This window comes from Doryrhamphus excisus, chromosome 16 (assembly GCF_030265055.1).
Source record: "Doryrhamphus excisus isolate RoL2022-K1 chromosome 16, RoL_Dexc_1.0, whole genome shotgun sequence".
Lineage (NCBI taxonomy): Eukaryota > Metazoa > Chordata > Actinopteri > Syngnathiformes > Syngnathidae > Doryrhamphus > Doryrhamphus excisus.
This window is the reverse complement of record NC_080481.1, coordinates 7,603,709-7,630,068: the sequence shown is the minus strand read 5'-3', so window position 1 is coordinate 7,630,068 and position 26,360 is coordinate 7,603,709. Positions and strand designations below refer to the sequence as shown.

The 26,360-nt window shown below is 43.1% G+C and overlaps 3 protein-coding genes across 18 annotated transcripts in view; 1 reads left to right on the top strand and 2 right to left on the bottom strand.

Annotated features, from left to right (window-relative positions):
- Positions 1 to 350: 350 nt before the first annotated feature.
- LOC131104854 (OX-2 membrane glycoprotein-like) lies at positions 351 to 7,988 on the bottom strand. 8 transcript variants are annotated; one of them, XM_058052435.1, is made up of 9 exons: positions 7,396 to 7,986; positions 6,693 to 6,805; positions 6,421 to 6,550; positions 6,289 to 6,353; positions 4,539 to 4,862; positions 3,942 to 4,271; positions 2,726 to 3,010; positions 2,438 to 2,533; positions 356 to 1,359 (listed from the first exon to the last, which is right to left on the bottom strand). In XM_058052435.1, the coding sequence occupies exons 4-9, from the start codon at positions 6,344 to 6,346 to the stop codon at positions 1,352 to 1,354; spliced, it is 1,101 nt and encodes a 366-aa protein (XP_057908418.1). In that variant the 5' UTR covers positions 6,347 to 6,353; positions 6,421 to 6,550; positions 6,693 to 6,805; positions 7,396 to 7,986; the 3' UTR covers positions 356 to 1,351. The 8 variants fall into 8 exon arrangements, with proteins under 8 accessions (XP_057908422.1, XP_057908418.1, XP_057908417.1 ...); XM_058052434.1 differs by having other exon boundaries at positions 6,421 to 6,805; positions 7,396 to 7,462; positions 7,871 to 7,911; XM_058052438.1 differs by lacking the exon at positions 6,693 to 6,805 and having other exon boundaries at positions 6,421 to 6,479; positions 7,396 to 7,462; positions 7,871 to 7,908.
- Positions 7,989 to 9,174: 1,186 nt separating this feature from the next.
- The window catches only part of LOC131104304 (OX-2 membrane glycoprotein-like), a 34,046-nt gene continuing 16,860 nt past the window's right edge, over positions 9,175 to 26,360 (bottom strand). Inside the window, exons 3-11 of one of the 3 annotated variants that reach the window (XR_009119762.1) lie at positions 16,592 to 16,641; positions 16,373 to 16,462; positions 14,392 to 14,643; positions 13,979 to 14,308; positions 13,608 to 13,710; positions 12,933 to 13,346; positions 12,304 to 12,379; positions 11,714 to 11,841; positions 9,175 to 11,280 (exon numbers count right to left, since the gene is read on the bottom strand). Coding sequence is in view for 1 of the 3 variants with exons in the window: in XM_058051331.1 (XP_057907314.1) it covers positions 13,298 to 13,346; positions 13,608 to 13,710; positions 13,979 to 14,308; positions 14,392 to 14,643; positions 16,373 to 16,462; positions 16,592 to 16,634 (867 nt within the window). In the remaining 2 variants the exon portion in view is untranslated. Of the gene's footprint in view, positions 11,281 to 11,313; positions 13,347 to 13,607; positions 13,711 to 13,978; positions 14,309 to 14,391; positions 14,644 to 16,372; positions 16,463 to 16,591; positions 16,642 to 26,360 lie in introns of those variants that run through there. The other 2 variants (XR_009119763.1, XM_058051331.1) reach the window with 2 other exon arrangements.
- On the top strand, positions 18,761 to 20,409 carry gemin8 (gem (nuclear organelle) associated protein 8). 7 transcript variants are annotated; one of them, XM_058051332.1, is made up of 4 exons: positions 18,761 to 18,876; positions 19,188 to 19,219; positions 19,384 to 19,711; positions 19,795 to 20,409. In XM_058051332.1, the coding sequence occupies exons 1-4, from the start codon at positions 18,864 to 18,866 to the stop codon at positions 20,052 to 20,054; spliced, it is 633 nt and encodes a 210-aa protein (XP_057907315.1). In that variant the 5' UTR covers positions 18,761 to 18,863; the 3' UTR covers positions 20,055 to 20,409. The 7 variants fall into 7 exon arrangements, with proteins under 7 accessions (XP_057907315.1, XP_057907316.1, XP_057907319.1 ...); XM_058051333.1 differs by having other exon boundaries at positions 18,830 to 18,876; positions 19,387 to 19,711; XM_058051334.1 differs by having other exon boundaries at positions 18,866 to 18,983.

Genomic DNA, 26,360 nt, shown 5'->3' with positions numbered 1-26,360 from the left:
AAACGCAGTAGTTACTGAGGAACTGATGAAGAACTAGTGAGGAGAGTACTTATTAAGAAACTAAGGCATATAAATGTAGAGTAGTTACTAAGAAACTACATTAAAGACATACGTATAGACAAAGAACCATACCCACTCACAGTTAACCTAACATGCACATTTTTGTAGGAAACCGGAGGACCTAGAGAAAACCTACTTGCTGTCTGTGTGGCCAACATGCTAACCACTTAGGCCACATGTTGCCCTTCGAGAAAATATAGTGTAGTAAATGTACACTACTCCCGACCATGATAAGTGAATTAAGATTCCTTATTTACATAGTAAATGGAAAAAATTGGAGTTGGAGCTTAGAAAACATTTTTATAACCTTCTAAATACACATTTTAACACTATTAGAGCAATCTAGTCATGAATAACACCCCTATAATCCGCATTTATACTCATATAGTAGACATAAAGTAGACATAAATAGAAAAAGAAGCCATTTAAGTGCTCATGTGTTTTGCTGTAAATGTGTTCCTGTTCTAGCGTGTTGACAGGAAGTGACGTTGGGGTTTCAGAGTTGACTTTTAGCTTGGCATGGGTTACGAACAGTTAACTTAACATGTTTTGGAATGCGGGAGGACACCGGACAACCCGGAGAAAACCCATGCACGCTCGGGAAGAACACACAGAGCAAATATGCATTTTAAATAAAGCTGGTACTTCCAAGCATTGGCAGTTCAGGGACATGTAAAAGCACCAGCGGGGTAGACTGCTTCCTGCTGATAAGACTCTTTATTTCACATTTTTGTCACCAACGCAGCCAGGAATCAAAACACGCCGCTTCACTCCCAGCTTTCTCTTTGCTGTGTGACATTTACGGAACCAGAAATGTGTGAAGACAGGAGAAAGAGTAGATTTCCATTCATTGTATTTAAGCTCTAATGACAACATTTCAAACATCAACGTAAACTGTCCTTTTTTTCCAGTGGCATTCAGCTTCACAGAGCAATCTGTGGACAGCAGCGACCTCGTCTGTCGCAGGTCAGCTGCCCTTCTTGGCCTCAGCCGCTATAAACAGCACGCCAGAGGCGCTTCAAATTACTGCGGCCCCTCCCGTCTTTCTCATGCTGTCATCAAATCCATTCAGTGCACTTTAAAGAGCACAGCACCACCACAGTTCTTCAAATGGTAGAATTTACAGCAGATAGGGAAGTCTGTACTAGCTCTCTAGACTGGCAGCTCAACAGCTCAACAATGTATAAAAAAGAAAGCACACCATCGTTTTTATTGTAGTTCTTCACGCTGCATATCTCCTTGCAGAGGCTTGGGATCCTTGCAGGTCTTCCCTCATAGCAGCAATGGCGCCTCATCGGTCTAGAGGGCAGACAACACCAGTTAATAAAAGGTCAATTCAATTAAAAGCGGCAAGAGGCAACAGTGTGTTTGAGTGTTTTGAGTGAAATGCTGGGTGAGATTCCCCGCATCCGCCTTCATGTTTTAAGGCCGGGCAGGATGTGGTCACTCCCTATAGTACAGTACATCCTGGGCAGAGGTTCCTCTACAAACATTCCAAGCATGTGGTCACTGGTTCTTTGAATAAAATCCCAAACAGTCCTAAGACAAGTCACTGGAAGCTGGCACTAAATGAAAAACAGCATTCTATTGCTACTGTGTGCTGGTGTGTGTGTGTGTGTGTGTGCAGTGTCCCATGTGAGGGAGGCATTGTTGTCAAAGGCCAACTTCCAGCTTTGGCCTCCACCCTATCTTCCTCCCTACAAAGGAAACATGCTCTTTTGTCCGAGCCGCCACAGTGACCACTGGTTTTTCTCCGCATCAACAAAAACGGAGGACATTGGGACAAGAAAAGGTTGTTATGTTTCTTTAAGTGCCAGAAAAAACACCGCCGGATCTGACTGCTCCATCAGCTGAGTTACTGGGGCCCATTTTTTGAAAGCTTTCCAGAACTTTACTACTACCCTTACTACACTATGACTACACTGGTCAACATGTGTACAGTGCATATAAATGATCATTTGTACTACATATACTCTTGTGTGCTACTGTACTTTTGATGCTGTAAACCTGGAACTTCCCCACAACTAAATGTTGTTTAGGGTCAAAAAGAGCCAAGAAAAAAAAAAAAGAAAATAAGATAATGCACTATAATTATATAGTGATGATAACATGACATACGTCACTTTCACATCTCTTATAAGAATGAATGAACTTTTCATTTTAAAGGCTGTCATGTGTGCTTGTGTGGGCGTAGGATTTCAGTTCAAGGGTGACACCAAGTTCACACTCTCCAGAGAAGAAAGTTTCCACACCTCTGTGAGGAAAGCTTGGTAACCTAGCAGATGACCTTTTCTAAGCTTGCGTTAAAACGTCTTTGTGAAGTGTTTTTTTACACTCCTGCCAAGAGCTGCAGCCATTTTGTCAGGGAGGAACTTACTGCGAGAGGAAAGACGGAGATAAACACACAAGCAGAGGAGGATCAGGACTGCCACCACACCGCACAGCCAGATGAGGATGACCACGACAGGACTCACTGCAGCACATAAACACACCCCTTTTTATGCACGGTACGGTGGCTGATGTGGTGCAACAGGAATGAACCACTTCCCGCATGCAGGGAGCCAGTGTTACTGGAATATCTAAGAATACATGCAGTGGGGGGGTGTCGATTTGTGCCCAGTCATGCAGCCAGTAAGCCATGAAGGGATGAATACGGACATCTCACCAAGGGTGTTGAGGGACACCGTAAGAGCTTTCTCCAGTCCCTGATGTTGCACTATGCACTGGACCGACATCTCAGTGAGAACCCCCGACTGGAGGTGCAGCGTGCTTGTCACCGTCGTGGTGCCATCCACCTCATCGGCCAGGGAAACGAGTGAGGATTCCACAGATTGGTTGTCCTCACCGATTCTCCATGTGATATTTGCCGCAGGCCGCGAGCGTGCAGTGCAGTTGGCCTCGGTGACCCCCGAAGACGACGTCACATGGGTTACCTTTGCCTCTGGTAACACTGTAGGAAAACACAATGAAAACTACGATACGTATGATGGGACAGTGCAAACCACTCTTACTTCAGCTGTACCTAAAAACGTCATCCAAATGATACAGTATGTGATTACACCGTGTTTTTGTGTTTTTCTTTAACCCAGGTGAAAGAGGTTGTGCTGTTGGACAGAACATTTGAGCAGCAGCTTTCAACTCTGGACTGTGGTTTGTTTATATTCTTTGCTTCCCTTTCCTGAGCGATAAAAGGGAAACATAACAACAGACTTCCCCTCTCCAAGTCCTAAGCATGGACCACAAGCATCCCACGCGGTACCTGTCCTGCGGTAGCTAAAGCAAATGTGTATAATTTCTAAGATATAAGTAGGATTCAGTGTTAATAAATTGGATATTTTCATATTTAGATCATAGAAACTCTGTATAGGACTTTCTAAATACAGTTTTTTTTAAATTAGAGCCCTGTAGATATGAAATAGCACCCCTATACCTGATGAGATGTGACGGCTGGATGAGATTTCAGTCATAACAAAGAGTGGGTCACGAACCATAGTATACTGGGTATACACTGGGTGTTTTTAATGTCTAACTTTTTATATCTGACTATTGTGCCCCGCCCCGCTTTTACTCATATTTTAACTGTGTATTAACCAATGAATGTTGTATTTTGGTGTGTCTTCTATTCTGTTCACTTGCTTAATTCAACTCTATTCTTTTGTAAAGTGAGTATTTTGAGAGTATTTTGAAAAGCGCTATATAAAATAAAATGTATTATTATTATTATTATTATTACACTAATGTCTTTAAGGAGGTGATGATAAGTACGAATAATACAGAAATTCATTCAGACTGTCAGGCCTGGAACCAAATAAGCAGAATAAAGAGGGATTAATAAACAGTATTTTCTTGTCAGCCTCTGAATGAACTGCTCCCAAACTCACCATAAACAGAAAGGCAAGCAGTGGCACTCCTGGTCCCGTCAGGGTAGGTGTTGAACTCGCAGGTGTAGCAGGCCTCATCTTCAATTGCAACCGCTTGGAATCCCAGCCGGGTGTCGTCCAGACTTCGAGTCAGACTCAAGCGGCTTTTCAGCGCCTCTTGGATGTTATAGTGGCCTTGCTTGGAATAGGCGGCCACGGTGATGGTGTGGCCCCGCTGGACGGTCTTCTTCCACAGGACCTGCTGCACCCGCTCAGGGAGGCTGTACCAGCAGGACAGGGTGGATGGCTTGCCACTCAGAGCCGTCTTATTGCCGTCCAGATGAACCTTGGCTGAAATGAAGCAAATTTCAGAATGTTGCGGCATGTTTTCTGTTTACATCTGCTGGGACCAAAATGAGCTGTAAAAAAGGTTTATAGGGAAATTTCTGTAGGAGTCGGTTTAATGAGGAAGACGGCTGGTGAGTGGGTGGGCTTTACCTCCTGCTCATCAGGTGGGGGTTGGGATGGGGCAGAAGAGCAGAAGAAACCCTCTGTGGCTGCATGATATCCCGGGAACCATTGACCACAGACATAAACCTGGCCTGGCTGCCCACTCACCGGTCACCGTGACGCAAGCGCTGCCTTCTTGTGAGCCCTTTGGGAAGACATCGAAGATGCAGCGGTAGCAGCCCTCGTCCTCAGGCAGCACCCTCGTGATGGTGATGTAGCTGGAGTCTTTGTTCGACGCGGCCAGCTGCACGCCGGGCGATCGGTGGCTGATGCGGACGGCAGCCCTCTCCTCGTACGCCAGCAGGAGCTTGTTGTGTCTGTCAAGCCAGCGCACCTGATGGACGCTGTCGCCCGTTGCCGTTGTAACATTGCAGCCCAACAAGACGGGTTTTCCCGCCTCTGCATTTAAAGCGGACGAAGGTATGACCTCACCTGAGATGACACAAGGTTGCCTCAATTAGTTTGTTGTACTGGCTCGGGATTGGGTATTTTTACCAAACAAATACAATAAAATAAAGGTGGCTTTATTTCTTCTGCTTTCTTCGACAGGCCAGAGAAATGTGTGACTTTCTATGTGGCCTCACGATTTACCCAAGAGACTCCTGTATTTCACAGCCGCTATCGCATTACTGGATGTCTCCCATCTTGCCATCCATCCCCAAATGTTCTCAACTGGATTTAGATCATTGGAACATACATGACGGTCCAAAAGGGTGAGCTTATTCCTCTGGAAGAAGTCCTTAGTCAGGCAGGAATTGCCAACTGCAGCGACAGATGAGGGCCTTGGGTCATGAGGGATGCCCCCTGCAACATCTCCACACATCCACCTGCCCTGCACAACCTGAAGCTGCATTGTTCCATTGAAGGAAGTGCTCCTTCCACTGTGCCATGTGGAAAACACCTCAGGTGAGATCTCCTTGTCATGCCAGTAACGCTGGAAGCCATTTTTTCTCATCAGAGAAAAAAACTTTCTTGCGCCTTTCAATGTCCCATGTTTGGTGAGATCATGCCAATTCCAAACAGGCAATTTTGTTGTGTTGAAGGAGATGAGGTCTTTGAAGACATCTTTCCTTCGTAGTGCCCTTCTCTCACAGATGCCGTCTGATGGTGATTGGACTGCTCGGTACCGGTGTTTCATTTTTAGGCTGGAAAATGCTTCATTTAGGTAATAAAATGCCTTAAATTGTCTTTTTACTACGTATTCAACCACATAACGGCATCATTTAATATATTTTTGATACACAGAGGGATTTTGTATTGTCCAGTGTTTCCTTTATAACTGGAGTGTCCAAACTTTAGAAACATGTAGAAACACTGAAGGATGAAGGGACTATTGCTATTGCTATTGCTATTGCATCCAGTCTAGGTCAATATGTACTAATGGTAATGGTAATGGTAATGGTAATGGTAATGGTAATGGTAATGGTAATGGTAATGGTAATGTAATGGTTTAATTTCATTTGAACATGCATCAGATTACAATTGAGTGCATCCCATAATCAGTTCACAGTTCCACATGTCCAAAAGGAGTAGGAAGAAGCAAAGCTGATTAAATCCTACCCCTCCATCTGGTACTTTTACAATCAGTAACTGTTACATTTGTTCACTTCCTGCTTTCCATACTACAGTTTAAGGTTTTTTTTTTGTTTTTTTGTTTTTTTTAATAATGCACCTCGTACCAAAGTATGAGGTTATATGACCTTGTACGGTATGACCATACAATGACATAATGGGTATCATAGTAACTGTCAATATAGTAATGTCAATATAAGGTATCGCATATCCCATCGCTCAACATTCATGAGGTAAACACAATTGAAGTTATTTATATTTTACAACAAAACTAGACAACACTAACCTTGCGTGCTGGATGTTCCTCCGATCCAGAGCAGTAAGGTCAGACGCAGTTGGAACATGTCACAACTGTGACCAACAGAGAGATACACAGTCAACGTTAGCACTTGGCTGAATGAACCTGATGCAGACTCACCCTCGTCAATATTCAGCAGGAGGGGGTCCGCATGGCGCACTGACGCACCGTCTGCTGCACTAGAGGAGAAAATAGCCTTTCATCGTCATTTGCGTCAACCTTCATTAAAAGGGAGTGTCTGCCATGCATGCTGAAAAAAAAACACATCCCACCCGGCAGCAAAATAAAGTCTAGGCTGGAGCAATACCTGATCTTCATCCTATAGGCCATGCAGACAAGTCATGAGAGACACGTGTTTATTTCAATATTTAGTCAGGCTAAAGCTGTCCTACCTAGTCTTGGAGCATGAACTGATGTCACCTGCTCAGAATACAGGTGACATGTCTTAGAGGACGACATGAACAGTCAAGTTGCCATCGATTCAATGCCCTGATAATACAATAACCTGGACGAAAGAGAATATTCACAGGCAAATCTTTTCTATATAGTAAAAAATAAAGCCATAATAATAATAATAATGCATTTTATTTGTATAGCGCTTTTCAAAATACTCAAAGACACTTTACAGAAAAAATGGAGTTGAATAAAAGCAACTAAACAGAGTAAAAGATACATGAAAATACAACATTCATTTGTTTATACACAGCTAAAACATGGGTAAAAGCGGCAGTCAGATATAAAAAGTTAGACATTACAAACAGATTTAAAGAGGTGGGTTTTTAGTTGTTTTTTGAAACTGGGAAGGTTGGGGCAAGCACGGAGTGAATGGGGCAAAGAGTTCCAGAGGGTGGGGGCAGCGATGGAGAAGGCTCTTAAGTTAAAATATAATATAGTTATACCAAACATTTCATATAATTGCTTTTTAATATAGAAATTCATTTTACAATTATTTAGATTGGTATTTTTGATATTATTAAAAGTATATTGTTATGTTGACGTGCCATTTAAGCACCAAATTAAATCTGAGGGACCTTTTAGGAGCCGAAAGAGCCAGCTCTTTTTCAGGAATCAAACCAAAAGAAGCAGCTCGCTTACAAGAGATGAAATTCCCATCATGTTTTCATTTGATGTTGCCATCTGGCTGCAACCAAGGCTGCCGCTCCTGTTGGGCCACACATCAAACACTTCCACAATAAACAGCAACCTCACTACCCTATTATATCACGACACATTATCAATGTACAAATAAGATTAAATTAAACACGCCTAAGACCAACAAAGTGCATTCATTCATATATCAATTATGCTCTCACAACTTAAGCTAATAATCAGTCCCCAATTACAGAACATATATTTTAGGTAGTAAAAAAAACAGATACAAAATAAGCAAATAGGGGTTCTTTAAAAAACTGTCACGATGAAGGAAAAAGTGGATAATAAAAAGGTTGCATAAAAAGAGATTAAATAAGAATGAATGCAAACAATAAAGAAGAATGAGTTAAAGCAACATTAAAGATGAACGCAGATATTAGAGTTTATAATACTAGAGTTGAAAAAAGATGATACTCACGCGCTGATGAAGAGATGCCAATAATAAGTGTCTGTTGTTGGGAGGGAGGTTTGATTTACAAATGACGTGGAAGCGGAGGAGAAAACTTGGTCCAAGACTGTTTGAGTCGAGCGACGAAATAGACGTCCAGACTCCTCCAGACTCCAGATTGCTCATTTTAGAGGACGCGGGTCCTCTGGTGGCCATATTGTGCAGTTTAATTACTTCTGTCAATACACTGTGATGCACTGGTACTTCTCGAGGGCGAGAATTTTGACAACGTTGTGCATGTACAGTCGTTGATCAATTACTGGAAGTGACGATTGCATAGTTGTTATTTTACGACCGCAGAATTTACCATCCTGACGCCAAGATGGCGATGACTGAGCAGAATGTTGCATACACCATAGACATAGATATACGCCACATCGAGCGCTTAGCCGTGCGTGCACATCGCCGCCATGTTGGATAGGTCAAGGCTGTGCTGCAAAAGAACCAACGTCAATGTACTTACCTTCATAAAGCGTCTCTAGGCATCAAAAACAACGTGACTGTCTTTGGTTCCTACCCACCAAGTATATTAGTATGTGTGTGATCGTATAAACGAGAAAATAACTTAAAATCACCGGATAGACGCCGCATTGAGTGGGTTTGTCCACTGCTGCGATGTGTCAACTTCGCCGCCATATTGGATGGGTCAAGGCTGCTCTGTATATGAATCTATCTATCGAATTGTGCCGTACTACTGTGCTGTACATGGTAGTAGGCATCCCAATTGTGAGTTCTGCTGAGTATTCAAATGTAAGCCAAGCCAGATGCTGCTGTGTGTTATTTTTAATAACTTTAATAATTTTAATATTTTAATATGGGCGGCACGGTGGTCTAGGGGTTAGCGCGCAGACCTCACAGCTAGGAGACCAGGCTTCAATCCCACCCTCGGGCACCTCTGTGTGGAGTTTGCATGTTCTCCCCGTGCATGTGTGGGTTTTCTCCGGGTACTCCGGTTTCCTCCCATCGGTGACTCCAAATTGTCCATAGGTATGAATGTGAGTGTGAATTTGTGAGTTTGTCTATATGTGCCCTGTGATTGGCTGGCGACCAGTCTAGGGTGTACCCCGCCTTACGCCCGAAGACAGCTGGGATAGGCTCCAGCACCCCCCGCGACCCTCGTGAGGAAAAGCGGTAGAAAATGAATGAATGAATATTTTAATATATTTTAATAACTTAACTAAAGATGTAGAACAATTACATACATTTTCAAAAACTAGGTGAGCAGGTCCTATTACGTCCAATCCAATCCAATCCACTTTATTTATATAGCACATTTTATAAACAGAGTTTCCAAAGTGCTGCACAGACGAGTAAAAATAAAAAGTAATAATCCAAAACTAAAAGAGCATTTAAGAAATAAAATAATAAAATGCATGATATTAAAATATTAAAAACAAGAAACAAAGCAATAAAAGTATAAAAAATAGAACCAATTACAATAAAAACAAAGAACTAAAAGACACAGGACCATACGACTCACTCTGAGTTAAAAGCCAGAGAATAAAAGTGGGTTTTAAGACGAGACTTAAAGCTTTCGATATTGGGGGCCTTTTTTACTTGGGAGGGCAGAGAGTTCCATAGTTTGGGGCCGACCACAGAAAAGGCTCGGTCCCCCCTGGTCTTAAGTCTCGTCTTGGGCACCACAAGTTGGAGTTGGCCCTCGGACCTCAGTGATCGAGCTGGAGAGTAAACTTGGATGAGGTCCGAGATGTATTTGGGGGCCAGCCCATTCAACGCCTTAAAAACAAACAATAAAATCTTAAAATCAATCCTAAAACGAACAGGCAACCAATGAAGGGAGGCCAGAATTGGGGTGATGTGCTCCCCCTTTTTGGTTCCTGTTAAAAGCCGTGCCGCAGAGTTCTGGACTAACTGTAAGCGGGAGAGAGACTTTTGGCTAATTCCAGAGTAAAGTGCATTACAGTAGTCCAGACGTGATGAAATAAAAGCGTGCATGACTTGCTCAAACTGTTGCAAAGATAAAAAAGATTTAATTTTAGATAAAAGCCGAAGATGATAAAAACAGGATTTTATAACTGCATTAATTTGTTTGTTGAGTTTAAAATCACTGTCTATTATGACGCCAAGGCTGGTGGCTGAGGGACGAATGTTGTTTTGGAGGGGACCGAAGTCTATAGGGGGGCCTTTATAGTTGAGGAGGATAGCTTCGGTCTTCTCCTCGTTAAGCATTAAAATGTTGTGAGCCAACCAGGCCTTGACATCCCTTAAGCACTCAAGAAGGGGTGTCAGGGGGGCATGATTATTTTTTGCGAGTGGCAAGTACAGCTGGCAGTCGTCCGCATACAAGTGATAGGAGATGCCATGCTTTTTAAGTACTGCGCCAAGTGGGACCAGGTAGAGGGCAAATAAAATGGGCCCAAGAATTGATCCTTGCGGAACTCCACAGTCAAGCGGAGCAGTGGAGGAGTAAGATCCCCCAAGTCCCACGGCAAGGCATCTCCCTGACAGGTACGACCTAAACCACTCAAGAGCAGACCCCCTGACACCCACACAGTTACGTGAACATAAATAACTATATTAATAAATACGAGGTGGCACTACAACTCACTTAAATTGAGTCCCCAATCTGCTGGCTATGCTCACCACTTGGCCACCCCCCACTCCACCCCCCCATCCTCAGCCTTATACCCACACGTCCTTCTGCACAAAATCACTAAACCTACTCACAATCCCCAAAATAAGATGCATTTGTGCAGTCTTGAAAAAAGGAAACATACTTGCAAACACTTATAGAACATTCTGCACAATGAACCTTCCTATTATGTATCTGCTGCATTTTGCTGCTAGGTTTATATGCACTCTTAAAAATGCTGGGTTAAAAACAACCCAATCTGGGTTGTTTTTCAACCCAACGCTGGTTAAATATAGGACCAACCTCGCGTTGGGTTATTTTAACCCAACAAGTTGGGTTGGTTCTCTTAACCCAACAATTGGGTTGTACATTGGGTTGTTCAAATGACCCAACGCTGGGTTCATATTAACTACACGGCTGGGTTATTTCAACCCAGCAAGTTGGGTTGCCAATATACCATATATATTTATATATATATTTTAAATATTATTTATTTATTTTTATTGTATGCTAATACTATTAATAATATATTACAATGATAATGACACCAATGTAACAATAAAATATTTATTAAAATTCAACATTTCCAGAACATACAAATATAACAACTCACAACATTTCCTTCACATATGAACAAATTATGTACAAAAAAATAACATTTTAAGAACGGGTGAGGGGACAGCTATGAGAGAGTGATATATACATAGAACAAGAGGCTCTGTGAGCAGCAGCACAAATGGGTAGGCGATTCTGCCTGCTGCAAGTATTCCACCATGTTAGCTCCGACCTACGATGAGAAAAGAAAAAAAGGTAAGTATTTTGTAAGTATTTCTAGCAGTGCAGAGCAATTGTCATCAGCTCTCTACTGAAGCTATTTCAATATATATTCTACAGGGAGAAGTATGACACCTGTAAATTCAATGGCGTGTTGTTCAACAATTTATTCAGGGGGTTTGGCCAGTCTTATGTTTGGTCTGTGGTTTACATGTCACACATCACTATGGAGTAACAACTTACACCAAGTTACAACTTGTAAGAATAGTGCTTCATGAAATGAGAAACACAGCCAAATGTTACGTTGTCACACATTCCACGAAATACAATCTTTTCAAGTAGCTCCTCATAAAAAGAGTCCTTCTTTAAAACTGTGTAAAAGAACAACTGGAGTCATTTCACAATTCATTTACATTTTAATTTCTATTGAAAGGTAAATTACTTACGGGCTTAACATCGAGGAAGGCTCTCTTCACCTCCTGAATACTCGCCCGGACCAATTTCCTGCCCTTTTTAAACACAGGCGGAGGGAGCAGGATGGGCAGAAGCGTCAGGGCGACTTCTCCCCTGGCATCTGTAGGACAATTATGGGTGTCATTACCAGATTGTTGAGAACATGAGTTTTAAATAATATAATATAATATTACAATTTTAGATAAAACTGTCTTGTTTTCAATATGTTCCACTACTGTGCAGTGTTGTTGTATTGCAATCAACCCTAACATAATATTAAGAAAATGTCTCGATTATGTTTACTTGGTCTATTTTAAAACACAAAAACACACCCCAAACATTTTTTTACCAATTGGGATCATAATGTGTACCATAGAGGGTTTGTCAGTTTGTCTTTTTGACTATAACAGCAATATATATTGGAATCACAAGATGGATCACAATCAAAATCAAATCAAATTTTGGGTATTGGTACAAGCTACGGTGACTGACCCACCGCCATTTCTTATGTATAGAACATATAGTAGGCACAGTAGCTACTGTAAAACAATACCCATAAAATGAAGGCATGAAGATGACTTACCTTTCAATCAGCCCTGGTAGCTGCCTCTCAGTCAATTTGGAACTGATAAACTCATCCATAGATGCTTTTCAGCGAACTGAAACATCACAAAGAGGGTCCATAAGAACAAACATACCATGAAATGAAATAAGATTCAGTAGTCCAAACGCATTCTCTACATTTATATGCGACTTACAAAACTGTCGTCGAATTCGCGCCCAAACTAGTTGAAACTGCTAAGTATACAGTGGACTATCGGTGGCTAACGGAAGCCCGCTAGCATGCAGCAGTCTAGCTTAAAAAAAAACACCGGTTCATCAGCACGCTCGTATTAATTCACGAGATTCTTTAACTTGATATCACATAAAATGGCAAATTGACGAGATAACTGACGTTGTCCTCATAACTATCACACATAGTGCACGTCTCTTGTAACTTCAACAACATAGTTTGGTTCCTCCATAGCTCGCCAGCGAATGTGTTCGCTTGCCACTTTTGGAGGGAATGGAAGTTTGCTAAGGTTACCGATCCATTCCTGAAGCTAGTACTCAACAGTGCTTCACGAACTTACATTTTAACAAGTTTATGAAGCTTTATATAATAATATAAAGTCAATTCTACGGTAAAACAATAGTGGGCATGTAACAAACCTTGCTCCGTGCTGAAATTGGTCTCCTCAGATGAAATGTGGGGTCCGAACGAAGTAAGTTTGTGGGCGGGGCTTTGTTGCGCGTGTTCAAAATTCTACCCAACGCTTTGGGTTGTCCAAAATAACCCAGCACAATATAATGGAAATCACAACCCAGCAGCAAATAACTCAGCACCCAACAGAGATAACCCAGCGAATTGGGTTCTCAGAATACCCAACTCAATAAAAATAACCCAATTAAATGACCCAACAGGCTCAACCCAGCGATTGGGTCAAAAAAATAACCCAGCATTTTTAAGAGTGTGTATATGGCTGTATAGATGAGACGAAAAGCAAGTGAACTCCGCACATTCCTCCTCTTTTAATCTATTCAACTTCAATTTGAACATTTGGTGTTTTTCTGTACTCTTTCTCCCTGCAAAGAGGAAAAACAAGCAGGTAAAAGTGATAGTTTTCAATTAATTTCAGTTAAATTATCTTTTTCACTTTTTCACACAGAGCCATGTAGGTTTCAGAAAGGGGGAAAACACATTTTCACACCACTGTATATTGTTTCTATGCTGTTTCTAGCATTTCTACGTTACGGTGGATTGATAACACGTCAGCTGAGCACTAGTATCTCACAGCCTGTTACATCAAACGAGTTCGATTTCGAGCTATCATCTTAACATCTCACCTTTTTCGTATCTTCACACCTATCACAACCATTAATATGAGTGCCATCACAGCAACAACACCAAGAGTGAGAAGAACCAGGTCAGTTTGGGACAGTATTCCACCTGCAGAAATACAGCACACTTTGACAGAGCGGTTTTACAAACAAACAAAGTAATAAGTCATTCTATTTTTAGAATACCTCTACCTCCACCCAATAAAAAAACAGCTTCAGGACGCAAATACATTTTGGACATGCCTAGATTGGCTAACTTGTTTTTCTACTGGAGAAGGGATGTGAAAGTGAAACTATTTTCTAAAGACAATATTTATCATGCCTTTCAAATTAGACTTCACTTCACTTTGATTCCAGTTTTAAAATGCCATGCTTACCTGTCCCTCCCTCCTCCAGGTCAGCATCCCAGGAAAAGGGGATCCTCTTTATCCTCTGTCCCTGACTCCCGCTGTTCACCACGCAGTCGGCATGTCCCTTCCAGCCTCTGGAGACAATCAAGGTGACATTACTACTGCTGGTAAACGTATGGTCGCCGTTGGCTACCGTGGCAACCACCGGCTGGTGCAAACTGGTATCGCCTTGCGAGAAGAGCCAGTGGATGGTGGGTTCTGGTTTCCCGGTTGCAGAGCAACTGAACATAACCGGCATGGTTCTGTCTACCAGGCCACCGCTGGGACGGTACACCTTTGTTTGCACTTCAGATATTCCTACCAAGAAGTAGGAAAATCACGCTGGTAAAATGGTTTACCAAACATGTGAGGGCTTCCTCTGAGAGTGTGATCATTTTTACCTTGCACACTGAGGCAGGTCTGCTTTTTCTTGGACCCTTCCGGGTAGACGTTGAACAGGCAGATATAACAGCTCTCATCCTCCCATGTCAGGTTCTTTAGGGTGATGGACGCAGAGCTGAGGGACGTCTCGGAGAGCATCACCTTCCCCTGGTAGGGCTGATTGATCTGTTGGCCGTGCCACTTGCTGTAAGACGCTACGTTCTCGATAGTATGGTCCTGCAGGCGCCTTTGCCACGTGACCTGACGCACGCCTGAGGTGATGCCAAGAGGCCATTTAGGAATCAGCTCAAAATGTATCCTGTGTATTCCAAAAACAACTGGAGTTCATCCGCAGCCTGGAATTTTATTGAAGTTCCGTATTTGGATTGTAAACATTTTCATTCATTTTCTACCGCTTATCCTCACGAAGGTCGCGAAGGGTGCTGGAGCCTATCCCAGCTGTCTTTGGGCGAGAGGCACCCTGGACTGGTTGCCAGCCAATCACAGGGCACATATCGACAAACAACCATTCACACTCACAATCATACCGATGGACAATTTGGAGTCACCAATTAACCTTGTATGGGTTTTTTTTGGAATGTGGGAGGAAACCGGAGTACCCGGAGAAAACCCATGCATGCATGGGGAGAACATGCAAACTCCACACAGAGATGGCGGGTGGAATTGAACTCGGGTCTCCTAGCTGTGAGGGCTGCATGCTAACCACTTGTCCGCCGTGCAGCCTTGTATAAATGTCATTTGCAATAACTGCTTTCGTTTTTGTCTTTGCACGCAACAGCTGTGTTAAACCATTTAGTTCTCACCGAATTTATGTACATATAAGGCTGCAGGTGTAATATTACTACCAAATGAAGTCATATGCAAACCTGGAAGCATGGCAGGAAAAAGTGTGCACTTCATGAATGCCATGCTAGTTTAAAGCATTTTTGTAATAAATGCATGTCATAATCAGGGCTGACAATGTGTGGCCGTATGTGTGAAAGTGGAAGTGCAGAAGTAGGATTCCATGCTTATGAATTGAATATTTACAAAATTTTAGACTTTATTAGAGCCCTCTAGACATAAACTAACACCCCTATAGTCACCTTTACACACAGTTTACCCAAATATAGCAGACAGGACCTTGGATTATTATTATTATTATTATCAGCATTTTTATTGCCTGGAGGAGCTGAATGCTGGGCAGACAGGAAGCGACTTTGAGGGTTCAGAGTTGTGTTTTAGCTTGGCGTGGGTTACTGCAGTAACAGTAGCCCCTGATCATTCAAACCTGCAGGAAAAGACTATCGCTGGTGCTTGTGTGTCTCACCGACCATTACAGTAACATTACTGACACCTGGTGACCAGTGTAGAATATTCCACATCATTTTGAACACGTCTTATATGAATTTGAGTTCATTTAGCCAATTTTATGCTTGAAAATGCTTAAGAGTTGCTATTATTGACTAATAATTCAATCATGAAGTAGCAACATTTGATGTATTTTTGAAAACCAGACATATGATCAGTAAAGTTTTTCATAATTTTGTCAACGGACACTAATCATGCCATGACATTTCCACACCTCAAGGATGTTGTGCTTATTGTTGTGTACACAGCAACTGCCTGCGGCCTCGCCTGGCTGGCATTTCCAAACATTTAACTTAAAGTTGCTTTAATGTCACAATCTGCATCGTTGCCTGTGTGTCAGTTTTGTTTTTCAACCTTAGTTCCTGCTTTCATGCTCTTATTTTGTATTATTTACTGTGTTGGTCTGTCCTGTTTTCCGTCACTTTTAGTTTCTCTCCTACGCTCACCTGTTAGTAATTTGTTGATTGTTGCATTTAGTTCAGCCGGGTGGTCTTCCTTTTGTTGGTGCATTGTAATTATACGTTTTCCCTACTAGGCTTTTGGGTGCGTGGTAACAGTTGCTAGGCGACGTAAGTATTACACATATGGTTGCCTGCTACTGTACTATAACAGCTGATCTGCTCAACCCACCTGTCTGGTTGCGCAGCTCGCACTTGTAGTGTGCGTCCTCGCCGTAGTCAGCCGTTGTGTCACCATAACCGGTGATCTGCAGACTGGCAGCTGGCAAACAAGGCAGGGGTACAGGGTTAGTTTGTAATGCAGTCCCGGGTGCCAACAGCGCACGGTGCAATCATTCCTCCATATGCACAGCAGGGGATGTTGTGCGTGTCGTGCGACATACTCACGCACCTTTGAGCAGCAGCGCAGAGACGAGCACAGTCCGCCGCCACATCTTCAGCCTGCTCAAAAGAAATGCTTTCGGTTTTGTTTTTGTGGATTTAAACGCACTGAGCGAAGTCAGAGCGAAACCTATTGGGGAATACGTGCAGCTATATATACTAATTACAAGTGGGAACAGAGAAAAGCGGAGAATTACGTACCTTTGACTTTAATTTAGTTCATTTCGAACATAAAAAAATATCCAAAGCACAACAAACCAACCGAAATCAATACAAATAAAATACATATGTATATATAAACGTACACATGTTCGAAAGGGAGTGGGAAGAAGTCAAAACTTTTGTAGTCTCACCCCCCTAACCACCCAGATTCCAAGCTCATCCCAACATATTTTATTCCTTATCCACACAGAGAAAAAAAACCCATAGCCAACCACCCTCACCCAGCTCAAGGCACCCAACCATGTGCCAAGAGCCACCAGTTTATTATTAGTCATTCTATCTTACATAGTCCGGTACAAAAGAAGGAAAGAAACCACCCCAATTACACAGTCACTACATGGCATCACAAGCTAACTTGGAGAGAAAAACATCAATGTTGGTATTGTTTCAGTGAGATTGAAAATAAAAGAAAAATATTCTTAAAAATACCTCAAATTAAATAATCGCACTTGAATCTTACTACTTTCCAATTGTCACTGCTATCCCCACTACAGTGTTTTTCACTTCCACTGCCTTTATTTTTTTTTACCCCTTCCTCTTTCCCCTCCCTATAGTGTCATACATTAAAAAGCCAGGGTGTAGAGTGGGCCAGTTGAGAGTGGGCAGCAGCCCCAGTCAGCAAGCCCTCACCTTAACTTGAGTTAATCATGTGTGTTGTCCTATGCTGTGTTGCATTAAAAAGACGGGACTGAGTCTGTTGGGATGGATAGACCCCACCCTCCCACACCCATGTCTCGCCTACCCTAGTTCTCTTATTTAGTGGAAGTGGGGATAGCAATGACAGTGGTTACATGCAGTAATGAACTTGTCAACAAAACAAAACAATCACTAACCAAGCCTACCAAAAAGGAAAAAAAAACATTGTATATGCTTGACTAGTAAAAGTCTCACTGCCACAAATCTTTTTCAGTCCATTTTTCTTGATGCCAACACATAACCAGACTCTGTTTTATGTATTTACATCCTGTTAACGTAACTTTACGCTCCTAAATTTTCAACTTTATTCTCAAAATCTCAGGTTTGTTTTTCTTCAATGTGGCCTGAATACTCTGTCATAGAGCACAGAGTTTTTGAATGTTGTTGCTGACTTCTGGGAAATGAACATCCTGCTACTGTCAATTAATTATGGGCGCGGTCTTGGTCTCATGATGCCAAAGTGTGTGATAGCAATTCCAAGCAACCAGGATATTTATTGGTCCATTCACGGATCAGTATCACCCGAAAGCCAAACACCGGTTTTAATCAGCTGCAACAGTTTGCTCTGCCGTTTTTACTGCTAGCATTGACTGCACACAGTGCAGTACTGTAGTCTCTTTTGTGGAAGCATATCTGTCTCTTTGCATTTCCTCTGAAAGCTGTGAAGCCTGGAGCCACGGCATGACCCAGATATTTGGTCATGTTATCGCAGCACTCCAATGTTTCTGTTCTGTTTCCCTTTTCCAAAAATGCCCTTGCCCGTCATACTACATATCACATGATTTCAATGTTGTGCATTGCAGAAAATAGACAATGTGGACAAAAATCAACTGGAAAAAACCTAATAAACTTCCTCTTGTAAAAGAGAAACAAGTATTGTTACGCTGTTGTATACTGTTATTTTTTATTGTTGTGTTTAATAATTACTTCAAATATTTTTTCACCTAAAATCGTTGTTTTGTGTTTTATTCTAATTGTAATTACAATGAACAAAAAAAGCAAAAATCACAAAAACATTCAATAATCTTGGTATCGACAATACTGGCCCTGTATTTAGTTTGTATCAGAGCGATACTAAAATTGGCAGTGTCATGACACTGGGTGCACCCAGCCTTGTTATGTTCCAGTAAAGGCTGTGAAGAAAATACAGGACAGTATATGTAAAGTTGTTCTGACATAACATTGTCTTACACCCAGCTCACTTTTAAGTCACCATTATTGACATAATATTATAAAAGATAACAAGAATGAATGGCAAATCACTAAAATATATCCTTCAGTGTCCTGCTTTGCGTGTTCGCTGAATGGCCACTGGAGGGCGCCAATGAAATGTTGTGTTGCCATGCCGCAGAGGCTGCTGGGAAATGTTGTCGTATGGCGAGTTAGGAGCCGAGCTGAAATGTGTTTCTAAAATGTGAATACTTCAACGAAGACCTCCGCAGCTTTTAAGGTCACGTGTATTTGGATGTATTCCTAGTCTCCAGGTAAAAGTTTAAGTCGTTTATGTGGCGCAAAAGAGCTTGTGCTTCTTTTTCCTAGGAAGATGTTAGCATCGATTGTTAGCATGTGTCACTTCTGTCATTGTCCTAGCGATGCTAACGAGACTGATAGCTAATTTGGGTCAATTAGCCTTAATTCCGTTCTTCGTTCGGTTGTTGTTTATATTTTTCCATTCGTTTCCCCTCTCGATTCGTGTGGATGCTGTCAGCAGACAGACATGGTACGTACAGCAGAGGTACCCGATAACTATCAACACGTAAGGGAAGGGTTAATGCATCCATGTGCTAAGTTTTTTCTGTCATGTAAATCCTAGTCAACGTGACCTCAGCGACCATGGGTGGAAATATTTACACTCAGGATGAAACTGAACTTTCTTCCCCTCAGCAGGAGGACGTAAGCACTCAGATGTCCTGGTTATCCAGCCCTGTGTACAGTCGATACTGGCAGCACTACCAGCAGGCTATGGCCTGGCATCAGAGGCACAGGCGAGCTTACCAGAAGGCCCTAGAGGCGGCTTACGGCCCCATCCACCGCCAACGGCAGCATCCCGGCAGCCGAAAGCGCTATGCTGACTGGCACGCCAGCGAAAGTGACAGTGAAGAAGAGGAGAGCAGCTCAGACAGTGAGATTGAATGCGACGTCAGCAACATGGAGATCAGCGATGAGCTTCGGCAGTATTTTGCCCAGACAGAGAAACACAGAGAGGAGTTAAGTGAGTGGATGCGTGGTTCTTCTTTAACATCATCATGGAGTTGTCCTTTTTTCACCCCAATGTTTTTTTTTTATCTCATACAGGGATACAGCAGCAAATTGAAGCTGAGCAACACGACACCTACGTCCCGGCCGACCAGGACCTGCGCAGTGTATCCTGGCGAACCAGTGTGGCCCCGCCCTCCGAGCGGCCAGGCGAGAGGCGTGGGGCTGAGATGAAGAAGCTGTATGGCGAGGATGCTGCCAAGATCCTGGCCATGGAGGCAGCCATGCAGCTCACATTTGATAGGAACTGTGACCTCAAGCAGCCCAAATACTGGCCCGTCATCCCTCTCAAACTTTAGCATCACATACTGTATACTGTCAGGCAGGCTTGTATACATGGAGGGGACAATGTGTGCACTGCCGAATGAGAGTCGTTTCAGCAGACTTAATGCTGTGATGTTTCTCACAGGTGATGAGGGACGAAGTCTGCCTGCATGTTTTTGTTTGTGTCCCCCAGCTGGCCAATGTTTCATGGTGCAATAGTTCCTCTAATGTCAACTCAGTTCAAACACACAAAAAGCCATCCTGCATGGCTGACTCCGAAAACCCACATTCAAACAAGCGCCAGCAGCAGCGCCTTGTTGTGGCTTTGAAACGCCTCTGTCAACTATCTGCCTTTGACCGTCTTGTCTTCCTAATAAAGTTAGCATTGGACTTCCAGATGTTTTTAATGGCATGTTGTGGCCAGAGGTTGTTACTGGATTAGTTAACCAGATATTTCTGCTAGTAACGTCTAGAATGAGATTGAAAATTGTGGTAATGTTTTGTGTGAGCACTATGGACATCTAACAATGCCATCTTCTCCATGAAATGTCACAGTACACATTGGCGTTCCTTGTTCCCTCAGCACTACTCCTATAGCCTCAGACCACACGTGTAGGCAAGACACAATCCTGGTAAAGAACAGACAAGCTGTACACAGGCTACTTTAAAGTATAGCCTATTGTCGCTTGAGAATAGAGAAGATTGATAACTTTTGTGAACTATGGCCTATTAGTAAAAAAATATATATATTATATATATAAATATTTATATATTTAAGTAATTTTACATATTGGCCTAAATTGAGCATACAAGTGGCTAAATAAAATAATACAAGGCATTCTGAGGATGCATTCAAAGGCATTATGTGATATGTAATATTTTACACTGGTCACTAGGTTCCACCCTCGGCCATCTCTGTGTGGAGTTTGTATGTTCTCCCCGTGCATGCGTGGGCGGCACAACGGCAGACCTCACAGCTAGGAGACCAGGGTTCAATTCCACCCTCTGCCATCTCTGTGTGGAGTTTGCATGTTCTCCCCGTGCATGCGTGGGTTTTCTCTGGGTACTCCGGTTTCCTCCCACATTCCAAAAACATGCTAGGTTAATTGGCGACTCCAAATTGTCCATAGGTATGAATGTGAGTGTGAATGGTTGTTTGTCTATATGTGCCCTGTGATTGGCTGGCGACCAGTCCAGGCTGTACCCCGCCTCTCGCCCAAAGACAGCTGGGATAGGCTCCAGCACCCCCGCGACCCTCGTGAGGAAAAAGCGGTAGAAAATGAATGAATGAATGAATGAATGAATGGTTACTAGTTGCCAGTAATTTAGCATTACATTGCATTGATGCAACAATAGCCCCCATGGCTATTATTTCACTCTAGAGGTTCAGAAGGTGGTAAACAGATCTAACTACTCGAACTACTAAAATATCTGAGTCATAAAGAAGGAATACTATGTCGCGGAAATTCACTTATCACTGTTAGGCCTGGAACCGCGATAAACGAGGGGTTGCAAAAGTCTTTTTCAGTGAAAAGTCAGGCTAAAATGCATGCTCGAGGTTTTGCTAATTCGAGTGACGAACATGACGTCACACGCCCCGCCCCATCGTCCCAAAACGTCCAATTGATAACCTCCACTCAACCCCAGCACCCCAACACACAACCTGTGGCCTTCATTTGGAGTATTCTGTCACCATTTCATCCAAAGATGGGTAAGTGAATCACTAAATGACTTTATTCTTTCAAATGAATCAGGCCATTTTCAGATTAGCGTCTCATTTCCCCTGGCTACGTGCGCGCGCTTCGGTGTTCAGTGTTGGCTGCGCTGGTGTGCGCGCGCTGCGTAATGCGCCGTGCCTGACTACTGTATTGTGCATCTCTGTTAATCAGTTTAAAGGCTTAAAGGAAAAGAAAACCCACTCGGGCTGCTTGCTTTCGCCGTCTCACTAAACACTAAACCTGTTTGTTGTTTTTTTTTTTTGGTTCATAATCACGGTTCGGAAAATGGCAAAACTTTTTCTGTCAATGCGCATGCGCATGGATAACTCACCAATTCTCTTTACATTTATATTTTTGAGGTGGTTTGTCTTTTTTTCCTCTTCTTGCATTACTGTTTGCACTTTCTACTTTTTTTGCACTGACACATTGTCATTGTTATTAAATACAACAATGAAATGCAGTTTAGGAGCTCTATGGATGCTACAAATCTTTCATGCTCACGAACACCACAAGGTTTTTTTTTAAACACGCAGGACACAATATGATAGCGTGTTCGCATCACCTCATCCTCAGCTGCTCGTGTAAGAGTGGATGCTGATTGGATTTCCAACGAATGATCTGCTTGCTTGGCAGTGGATTAGGCGGGTTTGTCTCAGCTTGAATTGCACAGAACAATTATTTATTATTGTTGTGTGATTTGACTCAAACACAGAAACATACACACACACACACAAGTGCTGTCTTTGTCTCACGTTGGTCACATCTGGTTTCAATAACGCAGCCTGGCCGTTTATGGCCTTCAGGCCAACGTGAGGTAAAGAACAGACTGGAGAGTAGATTTATCACCATGGGCCATCGTATCATTTAGCCTCTTCACCCAAAGTGTATTTTCACCCCATCACGTTTACCATCATCCTTGCTTTTCCTGTCATCACATTCTATCCATCGCCTGTTTCCTCAACCCACGCGACCCCTTTGTGAATGCCCTTTGTGCTCTTGGCAGCGTGTAAGTACTCCAGCATCCTCTCTTGAGGATTGCCTGCAGTGCACGGAAGCAGCAGAACAGATGCTGGATCCAACGGCCATCACACATGAGCAAGAAGAACAAGAAAGCCTTTTAAACAGAGTCATTGTTTCAGCATGGGACGCAATGTAACCCACAAGTTTGGGTTATCCGGCATATTCGTTATCATCTGCACAACCCATCTCTTTTTCACGACATCGGTTGATTTGCAGAAAGTAGCCAGACTTCAGCTTGCTAGAGGAGGTGTTCTACGTATGCAGTGATTCAGCTTGATGTTCACACCCTTACTCACACATCACAGACCAACAGGAGCTTATCAAGCCGAATCTTTACAGTACCTCACTCACGGTGCGACACACAATGTAACTGTACCCCACCACACTAACATGCATGCAAAACACTACTACTACTAACCCGCAAGGCATGCTGCAAAGCCCTCATGCACACTCCCCCAACAGAAAGTTACCCAGCATGACTTGCGGGGTACACATTTGTTTAAAAATGTATTGTTTTGCTGGTCGGATGGCCCATTAGACAATATAGGAAAATGCTATGGATGGTGCAAAAATTCACCTTCAATACATTTCTACTTATTCTTAAACCGGAAAAGCTCATTTTGATTCAAACATAAAGCAACGCCCAATTAATATTACTACCAAAAAGTATTTGTGTACATAGAGACAAAATGGAGACACGTCCATCCATTTTCTATGCCGCTTATCCTCGCTAGGGTGGCTTTTGTTACTCGTGTTATTTTTGGCTGCACCGTGTGAGGGAGGCATTTGGTTTGATGACCTCCTCTCCTGTCAAAATAGATGCTTTTATGGGCGTGTTGGTTACATTCGAGGGTGGTCTGAGAGCACAACAGTGTTTTTTTTTTCCTTTCACTTGTAGCTGCAAAGCTTGCCTCTCTGCATGCATCACCCCTGCCCACCCAGCCACCTCTCATCCTAATACGTGCTGCGTTGTGTAGGCCGCTCGTCTTTTTCTTGTCTTGCATGTGAGCAAATTTAAGCTCAGCCCGATGGCTACTCTGATGTGTCGGAATGAGTGGTCGTCCAGAGGACTTGTTGCCATGACGACCTACCGATACACTCGACTCAGAGGCGGGCGTCATCTCGGAGTTGTGGATCCGATCACTTGAGCCCACGCGGCCAAATAAATATGAATATGTACGACCCCAAATCATCAGCATGAATACATGACCCCGACTGTGACTCGTTCCTGCACGTACAGCGTAGAGCACCTCTTGCGTAGGAGGTTGAGTAGCTCACAGGTATGACCCACCACGTCACATGACGTAAGAAAGAGAGCAAACGTGTGTGTGTGGGGGGCATGGATGGATTGTGCGTGGGATGACGGTGTAACAACATGTGGAGCAGACTGGAGACCAAATCTGGGCCAGCAGGATTAGTGGCTCGTCAGATAAATTGCGAGATGGGGAGATTGGTGAGGGGGATGGGGTGAGTGCGAGGAGGTGTGAGTAGTTTAAGCCCCATACCAATAGGACTCAGGTATTGTAAACGAGGCAAGAGAGAATTGTTTATTGCTACTTAGTCTGTACACGATGCAGTCATGCATGACAGGATGGATGAATTTGCAGGGCAGTCCTCACTTTAACCCCCCCCGCCATCAACACCACCATCACCACCAAGATGACATCTTTAGATTGTGTGTGTCAGTGATGGATTATCCTATTCAGGGATGAGAGTCAAACGTCTCCTTGGCTACCGAAAGCTGAGTTTGTGAGTGGGGGTGGGGGTGGCAAAAGTGGGTCATCGCCACCACCACAGATTAAAAGCCCCGATCGCAATGTACACACATATAGCACACGCTCACACACTGTGGCACACATAAAGTTAAGCCCCAAAACATGGAACATACGTATTTATCGTATCTCATTAACTAGAAGTGACACAATAAAGTGGCAATAGACTTTTTCTTTTTTTTACAATTTTACAGTTGTTCAGAGTTGATTAAAATGTTGTGGCTTGCGCTGATGGTACCAAGAACCTTTACAATGGTGCCAAAATTTGCTCCAAATTAATTAATAATTCCAAAAATAGAAACGTTTTGCTAGTGACATTGGTATGGCAGGGGTGTCCAAAGTGTAGCCTGGGGGCCATTTGCTGTCCATACATCATTTGTTATTGGCACACGCATGCTGAACACAAGACGGGGGGAAAAGTGTTGAAAGAGTTCAAATTAAAATTATAATCAATTGGGCCGCACAGTGGTAAGCATGTTGGCCACACAGTCAGGAGACAGTTGGGCATCTCTGTGTGGAGTTCTGTGTGTAAAACTAGAATTATTCTCTCTATTTTTTGTGAATATTTTGGACGTCTGGAAAGGATGAATTGGATTTACTTCAGTTTGATGGGAAGAGAATGTTTTTTGTTGGACCTGAAAACCAGGGTACCACTGTATTGCTATGATTAACACACAGGACAATGAACAGTTTCTTGTGTTCCATTTAGCAAATAAAAATGCTCCTTAAATCAAAGCTAACAGTGTCCAGAGAAATCTTTGCAGGCCAGGCATTGTGCAATCAACACTTCCCCAAAAGATTTGGCTTCTGTAGGCCAGAAGTCAATTAAAATGGCATGGATTAGTCGAAGCAAACAGCGGGAAGCTCAGAGAGCTTGTCGCTGAGACACTTGCCCATTAGCCGTGCGTCTGCGTCTTTGTGGCAGCGATGATTAGCGAGTGACAATGAATTCCAAACTTGCACTTGCAGACAAGGGCTGGACAATGAAAGGGACATGCTGAGGTCACTCTTGTTGTAAAGCTTCACAGACAGGGTCGATGCCACACACACAAGGTGCGTAATGGCCTTAATCGGTGTGTCAAGAAGACAATTCAAAGGCCGGTGTGATGTTTGAGCACACAAAGCATACAGCGTTTGGCAGGCAGCCTTCATCTTGCAGCGTCTGGTAGGCATGCTATTCACAGAGGATGCCTTACTTTTCATATTTACGCCCCACTTTCACTGCTCGCAAAGACTGACAACACATCGCCTCCATCCCCTCGGGGGACGCTGCGCCTCGAAGAAAGCTCGATGCTGATAAGATTTCCTTCACTCAGCCTGTCTTCATCGCTCCCTTTTTAATTTGGTTTCTGGCTCCTGGCGGAATCACGCTGCAACAAAGCCAAGGCGACAAGTTTCTCCTCACAATTGATAGCATCGTTGCGAGATTCTGACCGGTTGCAGTTACCGGCAGCGTTGAGCGTTTCCATGGCAACAGCAGAGCACATATGTGAAGGATGTCGTGGAAGACTTTGAGAGGATTGTCTGTCTCGCGACAGGTGCCCTCATTTTTGTCGCCGTCCCTCTTGTGAACTCAGAAACAGAAACCGCTCCTTGCTTTGAGATGTCCTCAATTCTTTGGCCCGCTAATGTGGGAAGACAGGCAGTCAACAGACGTTCACTTTAAGGCGCCGTTGCGGGGGTGGAGCAAACTTTGCTCATGTCAACGTAAGCGTCGTCCTCACTTGAGATCTGATTATAATAAACTAGAAGATCATTTTAGTGCATCATAAGCCAGACGCTCGTCATTGTCAGAAAAGGCACCTTAGCAGCAAGTCACAAGGGCCTGCAG

Bases quoted from the DNA above. Each gene is read 5' to 3' on its own strand.
- LOC131104854 (XM_058052433.1), bottom strand. From the start codon at position 6,346: ATGTTCCAACTGCGTCTGACCTTACTGCTCTGGATCGGAGGAACATCC. The intron at 4,272-4,538 runs GTGAGTGGGCAG...GCTTCATTTCAG, and splicing joins CGCTTGCGTCACGGTGACCG to CCAAGGTTCATCTGGACGGC. The intron at 3,011-3,941 runs GTGAGTTTGGGA...GTTTTCCTACAG, and splicing joins TGCTTGCCTTTCTGTTTATG to TGTTACCAGAGGCAAAGGTA.
- gemin8 (XM_058051332.1), top strand. The intron at 19,220-19,383 runs GTACGTACAGCA...TCTTCCCCTCAG, and splicing joins GCTGTCAGCAGACAGACATG to CAGGAGGACGTAAGCACTCA. The intron at 19,712-19,794 runs GTGAGTGGATGC...TATCTCATACAG, and splicing joins GAAACACAGAGAGGAGTTAA to GGATACAGCAGCAAATTGAA.